The 13,703-nt window shown below is 43.7% G+C and overlaps 1 protein-coding gene across 2 annotated transcripts; it reads left to right on the top strand.

The window, feature by feature from the left end:
- Positions 1 to 304: 304 nt before the first annotated feature.
- On the top strand, positions 305 to 6,542 carry odad1 (outer dynein arm docking complex subunit 1). 2 transcript variants are annotated; one of them, XM_020509041.2, is made up of 15 exons: positions 305 to 454; positions 797 to 878; positions 985 to 1,084; positions 1,190 to 1,379; positions 1,474 to 1,599; positions 1,769 to 1,882; positions 1,967 to 2,034; positions 2,222 to 2,409; positions 2,627 to 2,761; positions 2,883 to 2,965; positions 3,981 to 4,149; positions 5,094 to 5,257; positions 5,432 to 5,535; positions 5,618 to 5,708; positions 5,921 to 6,542. In XM_020509041.2, exons 2-15 carry the CDS (start codon positions 812 to 814, stop codon positions 6,011 to 6,013), a joined length of 1,692 nt encoding a protein of 563 aa, XP_020364630.1. In that variant the 5' UTR covers positions 305 to 454; positions 797 to 811; the 3' UTR covers positions 6,014 to 6,542. The 2 variants fall into 2 exon arrangements, with proteins under 2 accessions (XP_020364630.1, XP_020364715.1); XM_020509126.2 differs by having other exon boundaries at positions 362 to 454; positions 2,630 to 2,761; positions 5,921 to 6,535.
- The last annotated feature ends 7,161 nt before the right edge of the window (positions 6,543 to 13,703 follow it).

Here is a 13,703-nt window from a genome sequence, read left to right as displayed (position 1 = left end):
CTGCCTGTCCTGCAAAATGCAGCACAGCCATGGTAAGAGTCCATCTGCACTCACACAAACAGTGGTGTTTGCTGTCTGTCTAGGGTACCCCAATCCCATCACAATTTTAACCCTGTACTCTAGGACTGACTTTTGAAAAAGAGCAGAATAATTTAAAGTCATATCAAAGGTTTTTTATAAATAAAACTAAAGCAATAGCTTTTCTATACAATTGGTGGTTCTCTAATAGTAAGCATCATCACCCTCCCACTGTGTAGAGCGATCTCCAGTGGTATGAAAACTGTCAGCAGGTCCCTGTCCCTTCACCGCCCTCTGTGGCCGTTCTCATGTCATCATGTCCTCCTAGAAACGGTTGCTAACAACTCTGGAGAAAGAGGAGTGCAGACAAGCGTGTCGGCATTGAAAGTGGTATCAGTGGCTAATTGCGCGAACTACAATTTTTCAGTTGCTGCAGGTAAGTGACTCACTCTGTAGTGTATTAGTCAATTAGCTTACAACACTTGACATAATTTTGTACTTTTTTGGAAGCTGTAATTAAGTCAGAGATGACCTATTTCTAAAAAGGGCTGAGTGTCCAGTTAGCTAGCAAGCTTAAGTGGTGGTGCCACTGTTTTGGCATCTAACGTTCGCTAGCTAGCTGCAAATGTTTTGCATATTCCTTTGTGCTTCCTTTTCACATGTGAAATGGTAAATCAGGAGGGATAGAAGAATGCCCTTCCTATCATTGTTTGAAGTAGCTAGGATAACATAGATCTGCCGCAAACAAAGTGCAACCACTGATTTCTACTGTTCCCAGAGTACAATTTAAACCATGCCTCGAGGAAGATCAGCCACCAGTGTCCACTCTGACAGCAGTGACATGGATATTGATGGAATAGGTATAGTATGTGTTTTGTATGACCAGCATAAGGGTTAGCTAATTAATTCACCAACTAACTTCTTCTCAGAAATGTCAACATTATCATTTGGTGTACTGTGCTCCAGCGGAAACAGAGATGGGAAAACTGCAAAGACAGTTCCGGATCATGGGGGGAGACCGGCTGGCCTACAGCATCCAGTCTCAAGATCACATACGCAGACAGCGGTGAGTCCACCGGTACACCACACATCACCTTCAGTGTCTGTGTGTGAAATACAATGTATGAATGTGTATGCTCAGCGTGTCTGTTTTTGTTTGTGTAATATGTAGGCAGGAGATAGAGACGCTTGAGAAGGAACAGGAGGAGCTACAGCGTAGTCTCTGTGTGTCTGAGAGCCTATCCCGGCGGCAGCGGGACAGTGAGGATGCCCAGACCCTGCGCTCCATGCTGGAACAGAGGGACGAGGTGGGGGACGAGGTGGAGAGGGAGAGGCAGAGTCAGGCAGAGCTGGAGCAGGAGGTACAGGAGGTTCACACACACGCACAGCCACACACACACAGAACCTTCACCCCCTTAGTGAGCTGAAGTTTCCATGTCTATGTGCTGGGGCCAGATCTCTAGCATGGAGAGAAAGCTGACAGAGCTGAGGAGAGGCGAGGTCACTGCTACTCTCAGCCAAAAGTCCCAGTCCCGACAAACTCAGAAGGCCTCACGCACCCTGGAGAACAAACTGGATAGAGTGAGTAGCATGTCTTGTCACACTCAGGCCAACACAGAATTGGATAGCACTGTTAAACCTAGTACCACACAGTACTGTAGTACAGCCTGCTGCCTAATATTGTCAAACACTGTCAATGATCTGTTGTTATTTTCTCATCACTTAGACCTGTCTACTATTACTGTTGCAGGCCCTCATTCGCTTCAACGAGCAGCTGACTAAAAACAGCCACCTGAGAGAGGACCTGGAGACTCTGCGTGTGGAGCGGGTCCGGTTCCAGCAGCTCCACCGCAGACTGGACAAGGTCAGGGGTCACACTGAGACCAATCAAAATCCAGGGACAGAGAGAGGTCACATGACTCCAGTTAAACCCTGCTTCCTGTTCTAGGAGCTGCAGGAGATCCGGAAAGACATCGGAGATATGGTCAGCCTCTCCACTGCTGCATATGATGTCAGGTGAGATATAAGAGTTGAATGTGTCTGCCTGCTTAATATGTGTAAGAATCCTTACTTACATATTTCAAATGGAGGCTACTGTATTTGTTGCAACCAGTTTGTGAGTGTGCGTTTATCTATGAGTTTGCACATGCACTTAGGTTTCATATGGTAAATATCTATGGCTCGATCTGTCTCTCTGTGCCAGGGTGGAGGCCCAGTCTAAGATGATCATGATGAGGGAGAAGGCAGTAAAGGACCTGTCTCAGTACAGCGCTGAAATGAAGGAGCTGGAGAGGGTGATCGCACACGAACGCCGCCTCAAAGAGTTCATGACCACCAAGTGCAGTGAGAGGAGTGGCCAGGATGAGGGGCAAGAACTGGGCCGCAGGCATGGTATGACTGAGCGTTAGAACACACGCACAGTGACGCACGCATGCTTGTGATGTTTCATTTTGGAGTTTGATATAACATACATGTGACTTGGGGAGTGATATGCGACTTAAGAGTGATAAAAAAATACTAGAATGAAAGTGAGGATAATGATGAAAAAAATGTTACTACAGATGATGAAGATAATGGTGATGAGTATGATGATGGCTGTGTGTTTCAGCAGCAGAGTTGAAGGAACAGAGGAGGTTGGACTCTGGGGAGGAGTCAGTGGACACACTGGAGGAAGTCTTCCATAGGATCCAGAATATCACAGGAGAGGAAGACCTGGACATGCTGGTCACCAGGTTCATCCAAGGTCAGTCCTGACCTTCACACACACATATTGATACAATGCAAACTCCAAACGCTGTCTGTTATTACCTCTGTGTGCAGTTGATATGTGTTAATGCTCCTCTTGTGGTTCTATTGCTGTTTAGTCGAGGATCAGAACTTTGCCCTCTTCAACTATGTGAATGAGCAAAACAACGAGGCTGAAGCTTTGAGGGACCAAATTAACCAGGTCAGTATGAGGTTGCTTACCTTGAGTGCACAGTTCAGTCCTCCATGTATTCTGATTGTGTGCACATGCTGTGTGTGCACTTGCGTTAGTGATGCACGGGTTGACTCATAACCTCAGTTATATCTGCAGGGCAGGTGGGTTTAGGGTCATGGAATATTGTGTGGATGGGTGGCGGGTGGGTTGAATAAAGAGAAAACAATGCATAAAAAATGTATTAATTTATAATTATTGTGCAATTCATATCTATAGGCTACATTGAGGTTTTTTGTTCATCATTTTGATCTGGTGTTAGTGCGTAGCCTAAGCTTCAGGGCCCAACTGTAGCGCGCCAAATACACGGCAATCACCAAATGCTTTCCAGAACTTGGGCAGAAAAGTTCATATCAATCCACTGAGGCAAAAAGGACAATGTCAGAGTTTAATTCAATAAGAGAGAAGCTGCGAAATGGAGAGTATAAAATCAATAACAGGGAGGAACAGAAAAGTTCTATAATGTTTGGGAAATATTTGGTGAAAAGATGGAGAGGATGTTAGCAGTGCCGGTCCCTAAACGTCTTTGCTGTGCGAGCGTAGCAGAGTGGAAAGAGAAACAGACATCCATGTCAACTAGATGGAAACATTCATTCTATTGATTTGTGACATTATTCCTGCTAACAAGGGTTTATTTAGTCTTCCAGGGAAACAAATAATGACAGAAGAGAAGCTGCATCCCACTGGGCACACACTGGTTGAATCAACGTTGTTTCCACGTCATCTCAATGAAATTACGTTGGACCAACGTTGAAAGACGTTGAATTGACATCTGTGCCCAGTGGGATGTACAGTATCTTGTTATAGACAAGTTGAATATCAAATAGCCTACCAAAATGTCTGAAATTATAAGCAGAAACATAGGCCTATCGAAAAAGGCTTTTCACTTTATCACATATAGTCGGGCGGATGGGTTATTAGCAATTACGGGCGGGAGTGGGTGAATAACCAGCTGATCCGCACATTACTAACGTGTGTGTGTCAGACCCAGAGGGAGATGGAGCAGTTTAATGTGAGGGGGCAGCAGCAGAAGCAGCAGCACCATGCTTTGTTGAGAGACATTGATCAGCAACAGAGAGACACAGTCTCTCAGGCACACGAGAATGAAGTCCTGGCCAGCGCTGTGAGCAAGATCCTGGACCAGATAAAGACAGGTACTCTAAACCTCTTTCTCTCTCTCTATCTCTCTTTCTCTCTCTCTCGGTCTCTCTCTTTCTTTCTCTCTTGGTCTCTCTTGATCTCTCTGTGTCTCTCTCTCTGTGTCTCTCTCTCTGTGTGTCTCTCTCTGTGTGTCTCTCTCTGTCTCTTTCTTTCTCGTTCTCTGTGTGTCTCTCTCTGTGTGTCTCTCTGTTTCTCTCCCTGTGTGTGTCTCTCTCTCTCTCTCTCTCTCTCTCTCTGTGTCTCTTTCTCCTATCACTCTCTGTCTCTCTCTTGCTCGCTCGCTCACACACACACACACACACGTACACACACGTACAGAGCTAAACATACTTACTTTGATACATTACATGTTAGATTTACACAGAGTGTACAAAACATTAAGAACACCTGCTCTTTCCATGAAATAGACTGAATAGTTGAAAGCTATGATTCCTTATTGGTGTTAAATCCACTTCAATCAGTGTAGATGAAGGGGAGCAGACAGGTTAAAAATGTATTTTTAAGTCATGAGACAATGTAGACATGGCTTGTGTATGTGTGCCATTCAGAGGGTGAATGGGCTAAATATTTTGGTGCCTTTGAACAGGGTATGGTAGTAAGTGCCAGGTACGGCGGTTTGTGTCAAGAACTACTACGCTGCTGGGTTTTTCACGCTCAACAGTTTCCTGTGTGTATCAAGAATGGTCCACCACCCAAAGGACATCCAGCCAACTTCACACAACTGTGGGAAGCATTGGAGTCAACATGGGCCAGCATCCCGGTGGAATGCTTTTAACACCTTGTAGAGTCCATGCCCCTGACTAATTGAGTCTGTTCTCAATATTAGGAAGATGTTCCTAGTGTTTGATATACTCACTGTATATGATGAAAGGAAAAATTGGCCTTTATACTGAAGTCATAATGTTCTATGTTTGCCTGACTGTTTGTGATGGGGTAGGAGTGAACAGTGTGTTCCATAAGATGGACTGTGATCGCTCAGTGGTGGAGGACTTGCTGGGCTCGTCCTCTGGCATCCGGGAGAACAACATCATGACCTACCTGGGTCTGGTGGAACAGAGGACCAACCAGCTGCTCACCATGCAGGCCTTCCTCAACTCCAGGGTAACTAGCATGCACACCCAGAATCACTCCTAATGGCCCATATCAGTCTAGCCTGGCCCCAGATCTGTTGGCAGGACGGCACAAACAGATCTGGCATCAGTCTACTATCGATCTGTATGTGCACGCATATCACAGACTGTACCATGTATGTATCCCTCTCTCTGTTTCTCACAGGATCTCGATAAGGAGTATGACCCAAAAGACCTTGCCCGATTTCTACTCGGTCAGAACCCTGAGATTCCCAGACAAAATATCATCATACAGCCTCCTGTCACTGGGTTGGTACTTTTGTGTTATGATTTGAGCTTATTTATCCTGTGTGGCTGTGTCTTACCTGGTGTGTGTGATTGTGCTCCTCAGGGATGACTATGACACAGAGGAGTCTCCTCTCACTGATGAGGAAGAGCGGCCTCTCTCCCAGGGAGAACTACGCCAGAGAATCATGAAAGGGGTGAGCTATGACAAATATTCACATTCACTTACACCTTAAAACACAGACTTCCTTTACATATCCTTGTACTACAGGATGGTTTTTGTGCAAAATATTTTCTTAATGTTTTCTTTCATCTTGATCACCTACATAACTACGTTATGACGTAATGCACTGTACTTTCAACATCAATGCTTTCTCCTATGTGCCTGTTATATGTACATTTTACACAGGTCCTGCTAAAGGAGGGATCAGTTCGTCACGCAGGACCAAGGAGAAAGATGAGTGGTCCGTCCAACAGCCATCGGCGCTCCCTAGAGGCCTGAGAGGAGCGGCACACAAGGAGACAGATATATCCAGACGGTTTTGTCTAGAAGAGATAAACGCTTGGTCAAAATGTACGCAGCAGTTTAGGAGAATTAATGTAGCAGGTTAGGAGAATTAGGTTAAGGTTAGGATAATTAATGTAGCAGGTTAGGAGAATTAGGTTAATGTTAGGGTAAGGATTAGGATTAGCCAAAAAATAAATACACTTTTGATGTCAATTTGACAAAAGCTATATCCCATCTAGATTTGACCTTTCTAGCCACCCCCACCCGATGAAGGACCTCATCCTAGGAAGAATAGCAGATTTTGTTATCTAGTGTTATCACCTGAATTTCAACCATGATCAAATGACCAAATGTCACCATTTTAGTTATGATTTAATATATGGTAGATAGTATTACTTGTGCTTCTATATCTCATTTTTAATAATATGATGCTGCATCATCATGGTTTGTTACAATATAAGTGTGATTTGTTTAGCTTGAACTAATTAGGTTAGGAGATATAAAGACTTCTCTCAGTCTGGCAGCCAGCTGGTCTTTTGATGTGTCATATGCCATCTGGCTTTGATTATTCAAGTCTGGTCTCAATACATCCCCTGCTGCCCTGCTCTCAGATGCTGAAGTGCTCCAACTGAACACAAGGGGGCACTGCTTTTCCAATCATTGTAGGTTCATTGAAACTTGTTTTACCATTTTCATATCTACAAGTTTGGTCATCAATATTTGTAGGATATGTTTTCAAATAGATTAGGAACTATATATAACACTTTGTTTTAATATTTATATTTTAACACCATGTACTCTCCGCTGCAGCCACTTAATCCATACAATAGGACAATTAGGAAAAGAGTAGATTTATTTTAAGAAACTTTTTGTCTGAGGTTATCCAACATAATCAAGAGTCAACAAAGAGTGTTACTTTAGTTAGGCTAGCTTTGAAAGGGCTCCATGGAATGGTCTCACATGGATTACACACAATTACATTTTTTTGAATTATTTTACCTTTATTTAACTAGGCAAGTCAGTTAAGAAAAAATTCTTATTTTCAATGACGGCCTAGGAACAGTGGGTTAACTGCCATGTTCAGGGGCAGAATGACAGATTTGTACCTTGTCAGCTCGGGGATTCGAATTTGCAACCTTTCGGTTATTAGTTCAATGCTCTAACCACTAGGCTACCTTGCCGCACCATGCTGACCAGACCGCTCACATGCGTCCGCCATCGTACGCATGCTGATTTTGTTCACCCACACCAGACGGGATCTGGACAAGCAGGTTGAAATATCAAAATTAACTCTGAACCGACTATATTAATTTGGGGACCGGTTGAAAAGCATTAGACAGTTATGGCAATTTAGCTAGCTAGCTTGCTGTTGCTAGCTAATTTGTCCTGGGATATAAACATTGGGTGTTATTTTTACTGAATTACACAAGGTCCTCTACTAGACAATTAATCCACAGGTAAAAGGGTAAACCGAGTTAGTTTTTAGTAATCTCTCCTCTTTCAGGCTCCTCTTTTTCTTTGGACTTTATATGGTGGTTGGCAACCAACTTTAAGGTGCATTACCACCACCAACTGGACTGGAGTGTGGACCTCAGTTCGTCTTTCAATTACCCATGTGGGTACATGCTCCTAAAAACCAATGAGGAAATGAGACAGGCGGGACATGCAGCGCGTCAAGCCTCACAAATAGAACCGAGTTCTATTTTAGTGCCTGGCTACGCAGACCAGTGTGGGTGCAATCATTGAATAACATGTAACTGTACATTTATTTTGCAACACGAACGGTGTGGTCAGCATGTTACAGTGGGGCAAAAAAGTATTTAGTCAGCCACCAATTGTGCAAGTTCTCCCACTTAAAAAGATGAGAGGCCTGTAATTTTCATCATAGGTACACTTCAACTATGACAGACAAAATGAGGGGAAGAAATCCAGAAAATCACATTGTAGGATTTTTTATGAATTTATTTGCAAATTATGGTGGAAAATAAGTATTTGGTCACCTTCAAACAAGCAAGATTTCTGGCTCTCACAGACCTGTAACTTCTTCTTTGAGAGTCTCCTCTGTCCACTCCTTACCTGTATTAATGGCACCTGTTTGAACTTGTTATCAGTATAAAAGACACCTGTCCACAACCTCAAACAGTCACACTCCAAACTCCACTATGGCCAAGACCAAAGAGCTGTCAAAGGACACCAGAAACAAAATTGTAGACCTGCACCAGGCTGGGAAGACTGAATCTGCAATAGGTAAGCAGCTTGGTTTGAAGAAATCAACTGTGGGAGAAATTATTAGGAAATGGAAGACATTCAAGACCACTGATAATCTCCCTCAATCTGGGGCTCCACGCAAGATCTCACCCCGTGGGGTCAAAATGATCACAAGAACGGTGAGCAAAAATCCCAGAACCACACGGGGGTCCTAGTGAATGACCTGCAGAGAGCTGGGACCAAAGAAACAAAGCTTACCATCAGTAACACTACGTCGCCAGGGACTCAAATCCTGCCGTGCCAGACGTGTCCCCCTGCTTAAGCCAGTACATGTCCAGGCCCGTCTGAAGTTTGCTAGAGAGCATTTGGATGATCCAGAAGAAGATTGGGAGAATGTCATATGGTCAGATGAAACCAAAATATAATTTTTTGTAAAAACTCAACTCGTCGTGTTTGGAGGACAAAGAATGCTGAGTTGCATCCAAAAAACACCATACCTACTGTGAAGCATGGGGGTGGAAACATGCTATTATATAAATAAATTCATAAAAAATCCTACAATGTGATTTTCTGGATATTTTTTTCTCATTTTGTCTGTCATAGTTGAGGTGTATCTATGATAAATTATAGGCCTCTCATCTTTTTAAGTGGGAGAACTTGCACAATTGGTGGCTGACTAAATACTTTTTTGCCCCACTGTATATGCATCTTTCTACTATTAGGGACATCCTTGTATAAGTGAACGGGGAGGAGACATGTTAAGTCAATGTACAGAAGGTTTACATAGAGACAGATCTGACATACATTACCAGTCAAACTATAGACACACCTACTCATTCAGGGTTTTTCTTTATTTGTACTTTCTACATTGTAGAATAATAGTGAAGACATCAAAACTATGCAATAACAAAAAAGTGTTAAACAAATCAATATAGAAAGTAGCCACCCTTTGCCTTGATTGACAGCTTTGCACACTCTTGGCATTCTCTCAACCAGCTTCATGAGGAATGCTTTTCTAGCCGTCTTGAAGGAGTTCCCACATATGCTGAGCACTTGTTGGCTGCTTTTCCTTCACTCTCCTTGGTCAAATAGCCTCACACAGTCTGGGGGTGTGTTTTGGGTCATTGTCCTGTTGAAAAACAAATTATAGTCCCAATAAGAGCAAACCAGATGGAATGGCGTATCGCTACAGAATGCTGTTGTACCATGCTGGTTAAGTATGCCTTGAATTCTAAATAAATCACAGACACTGTCTCCAGCAAAGCACCATCACACCTCCTCCTCCATGCTTCACGGTCGGAACCACACATGCGGATATCATCCGTTCACCTACTCTGCGTCTCACAAAGACTTGGCGGTTGGAACCATAAATCTCAAATGTATGACCAAAGGACCAAATTTCCACCGGTCTAATGTCCATTGCTCGTGTTTCTTGACCCAAGCAAGTCTCTTATTATTATTGTTGTCCTTTAGTAGTGGTTTCTGTGCAGCAATTCGACCATGAAGGCCTGATTCCTCTAAACAGTTGATGTTGAGATGTGTCTGTTACTAATCTCTGTGAAACATTTATTTGGGTTAAAAATTGAGGCTGGTAAATCTAATGAACTTATCCTCTGCAGCAGAGGTAACTCTGTGTCTACCTTTCCTGTGGCGATCCTCATGTGAGCCAGTTTCATCATAGAGCTTGATGGTTTTTGCGACTGCACTTGAAGAAACTTTCAAAGTTCTTGAAATGTTCTGTATTGACTGACCTTCATGTCTTAAAGTAATGATGGACTGTCATTTCTCTTTGCTTATTTGAGCTGCTCTTGCCATAATATGCACTTAGTCTTTTACCACATAGGGATATCTTATGTATACCACCTGACAACACAAATGATTGGCTCAAACACATTAAGAAGGAAAGAAATTCCACGTTAACTTTTAACAGGGCACACCTGTTAATTGAAATGCATTCCAGATGACTACCTCATGAAGCTGGTTGAGAGAATGCCAAGAGTGTGCAAAGCTGTCGCCAAGGCAAAGGGTGGCTGCTTTGAAGAATCTCAAATATAAAATATATTTTGGTTAAACACTTTTTTGGTTACGACATGATTCCATATGCGTTATTTCATAATTTTGATGTATTCACTATTATTCTACAATGTAGAAAATAGTACACATTAACAAAAAACCTTGAATGAGTAGCTGTGTCCAAACTTTGGACTGCTACTGTATATCTATCACTGGAGTGAGTGTGGTTTTATGTGCATGATTCCATATGGAGAGATTGGACAGCACTTTGTAAGGAAGGGAGACTGTTACACAATTAGCATTTATGACTTGGTTTGCACAAAATAATCCACTCTGAAGCTCCACTGTGTGACTATGAAAACAGATTATCAAAGTTAAAAGAGGAGCTATGAAAAAAAAGGGAGGGCAAGAGAGATGAGATGGAGGCGGTTGTTTGCTTTGAAATCCATCTCTTACTGAGCCCCCTCCACTCCCAACTAAATTCTCTGTGCGCATGGCTCACTTCATTGCCATAGAAACCTTCCCTTTAATAACAACGGAACCTAATTTCCTCCTCCTGACAAATGCTCCAGAGGGGTATCCCACAAAGCAGGATTAATTAATTAGGCAGCTAACTCTGATAAACATCTACAAATAACTATTGATTTTCTAGTTCAACAAGAAAGCTAAACTTGGATACGTGTTTTTGGTTGTTGGGTCAATTAGACCATTCCCATTTCAAGGTTATCTTTTTTTTGTTTTTTCTAAATATTTCAGCAATTTAACTCATTGATCCTGCTTTGTAGTATTCCCCTCTGATCGCCCTAGGACACCACCTGCACCAGCCAGTCCCAAGGCCCACTTCCTACTCTCTACACCCTACCTACCAGCAGGCCCCCACCGCACTCTCTACGCCCTACCTACCAGCAGGCCCCCACGCACTCTCTACGCCCTACCTACCAGCAGGCCCCCACCGCACTCTCTACGCCCTACCTACCAGCAGGCCCCCACCGCACTCTCTACACCCTACCTACCAGCAGGCCACCACCGCATTCTCTACACCCTACCTACCAGCAGGCCCCCACCGCACTCTCTACACCCTACCTACCAGCAGGCCCCCACCGCACTCTCTACACCCTACCTACCAGCAGGCCACCACCTCACTCTCTACACCCTACCTACCAGCAGGCCCCCACCGCACTCTCTACACCCTACCTACCAGCAGGCCCCCACCGCACTCTCTACACCCTACCTACCAGCAGGCCCCCACCGCACTCTCTACACCCTACCTACCAGCAGGCCCCCACCGCACTCTCTACACCCTACCTACCAGCAGGCCCCCACCGCACTCTCTACACCCTACCTACCAGCAGGCCACCACCGCACTCTCTACACCCTACCTACCAGCAGGCCCCCACCGCACTCTCTACACCCTACCTACCAGCAGGCCACCACCGCACTCTCTACACCCTACCTACCAGCAGGCCACCACCGCACTCTCTACACCCTACCTACCAGCAGGCCACCACCACACTCCCTACTCTTCCTCTTATCTTTTCACCATTTTCCCCTTCCCTATTTTCTTTGTTATTCCTCTCATGCTCTTTCCATTTACTTCTCTACCTTCTGCCCCACTAACTTTTTTTGTGGTATCCTCTGGTTTAAGCTATTCTTCTTACCCTTCATACTTTTTGGGGTTATTTTAGTTCACATCAATGATTGCGATTAGACATAAAGCAGCAAGTTGGGACTTTCTGAGAAACATTTATACACTCACCAGACCCACAGCTATACACACACACACACTATTTATTTATCCCTCTCTCTCTTTCTTATCTAAGCTTTCCTAACTGGCTTGTATCCTGTTCATTTGTTACTTTTCTATCTCACCTCCTCTATTCCCTTATTGTCTGTTACAGTCAATGTCCCTTATTGTCTGTTACAGTCAATGTCCCTTATCGTCTGTTACAGTCAATGTCCCTTATCGTCTGTTACAGTCAATGTCCCTTATCGTCTGTTACAGTCAATGTCCCTTATCGTCTGTTACAGTCAATGTCCCTTATCGTCTGTTACAGTCAATGTCCCTTATCGTCTGTTACAGTCAATGTCCCTTATCGTCTGTTACTGTTGATGTTCCTTATCGTCTGTTACAGTCAATGTCCCTTATCGTCTGTTACAGTCAATGTCCCTTATCGTCTGTTACAGTCAATGTCCCTTATCGTCTGTTACAGTCAATGTCCCTTATCGTCTGTTACAGTCAATGTCCCTTATCGTCTGTTACAGTCTATGTCCCTTATCGTCTGTTACAGTCAATGTCCCTTATCGTCTGTTACTGTTGATGTTCCTTATCGTCTGTTACAGTCAATGTCCCTTATCGTCTGTTACAGTCAATGTCCCTTATCGTCTGTTACAGTCAATGTCCCTTATCGTCTGTTACTGTTGATGTTCCTTATCGTCTGTTACAGTCAATGTCCCTTATCGTCTGTTACAGTCAATGTCCCTTATTGTCTGTTACTGTTGATGTTCCTTATAGTCTGTTACAGTCAATGTCCCTTATCGTCTGTTACTGTTGATGTTCCTTATCATCTGTTACAGTCAATGTCCTGTTTTCTACTTGTTTGGTTCTCTTGTCACAGTAGGTCTAGTCAAAATGGCACTTCATTTTACTTGCATGCAATTTGTCTTTACTTTCCAAATACATTTAGCTAAGTGTATGCTACAACATCTTTTCATCTCACCTGGTAGGATTCAGTGTTTGTATCGCATGTTAACAACAAGAGAGTACAATAGCTTTTTATTGCTCAGATAAACCACCTCCCTTCACAAAAAAAAACAAAGATTGAGAGACCATTTATTTACAACCACTCTGTGATCTGCACTCTCCACCAGTACCTTAAAAGACTCTCAGCCTTTTCCCTTTTCCATCGCTCTCTCTTTCCTTCTCAGTTTGTTTATTTGGGCATTGTGCCAGGTATTTCCCTAGTCTGCCTGCTGCTCCAGAATGCTACCTCCCCCTTAAGAGCCCAGAGCCATCCCCTCTCCCCCTCCAATTCACCTACTAGTATGTGTTGCCAGGCAACCAGCCGACCAAGAGGTCTGGAGCAGTCACTCTCTCTGACCAATCAGGTTGCAGTGTTTATTTTCAAATAGTTGATTGAACGTTGTCCACAAGCACTGTGTCTTCAGATACCATTTTATTAATGTTCTGTTCAAAGTTTTATCCTCACACTGAAGGGTCAGTTTTCCAGGCTTTCTGTATTTTTGTGGGGATTTTGCGATTACCGCTATCTATCCTTATTCCACCCTTCATAGAAGCACATACAGGCAGTCTACCACTGAGCGGCAGCACTAGCTTACAGCTGCACAGGTCACAGGTCACAAGAAAGAAAGGCTGCCGGGTAGCAGTTGCTAAGCAATCTAGCTCGTTTACCTGTGGCTCATTTGTGACCGACTTTGTGATTGACACAGATGTCCGGTAATGTGA

This window comes from Oncorhynchus kisutch, linkage group LG1, assembly GCF_002021735.2.
Source record: "Oncorhynchus kisutch isolate 150728-3 linkage group LG1, Okis_V2, whole genome shotgun sequence".
Classification (NCBI taxonomy): Eukaryota; Metazoa; Chordata; class Actinopteri; order Salmoniformes; family Salmonidae; genus Oncorhynchus; species Oncorhynchus kisutch.
This window is presented reverse-complemented; position numbering and strand designations above follow the sequence as displayed.

Excerpts from the sequence above, each read along its gene's own strand:
- odad1 (XM_020509041.2), top strand. The coding sequence starts at position 812 with ATGCCTCGAGGAAGATCAGCCACCAGTGTCCACTCTGACAGCAGTGAC. Across the intron at positions 879-984 it reads CATGGATATTGATGGAATAG|CGGAAACAGAGATGGGAAAA; the intron begins GTATAGTATGTG and ends ACTGTGCTCCAG. Across the intron at positions 2,966-3,980 it reads TGAGGGACCAAATTAACCAG|ACCCAGAGGGAGATGGAGCA; the intron begins GTCAGTATGAGG and ends TGTGTGTGTCAG.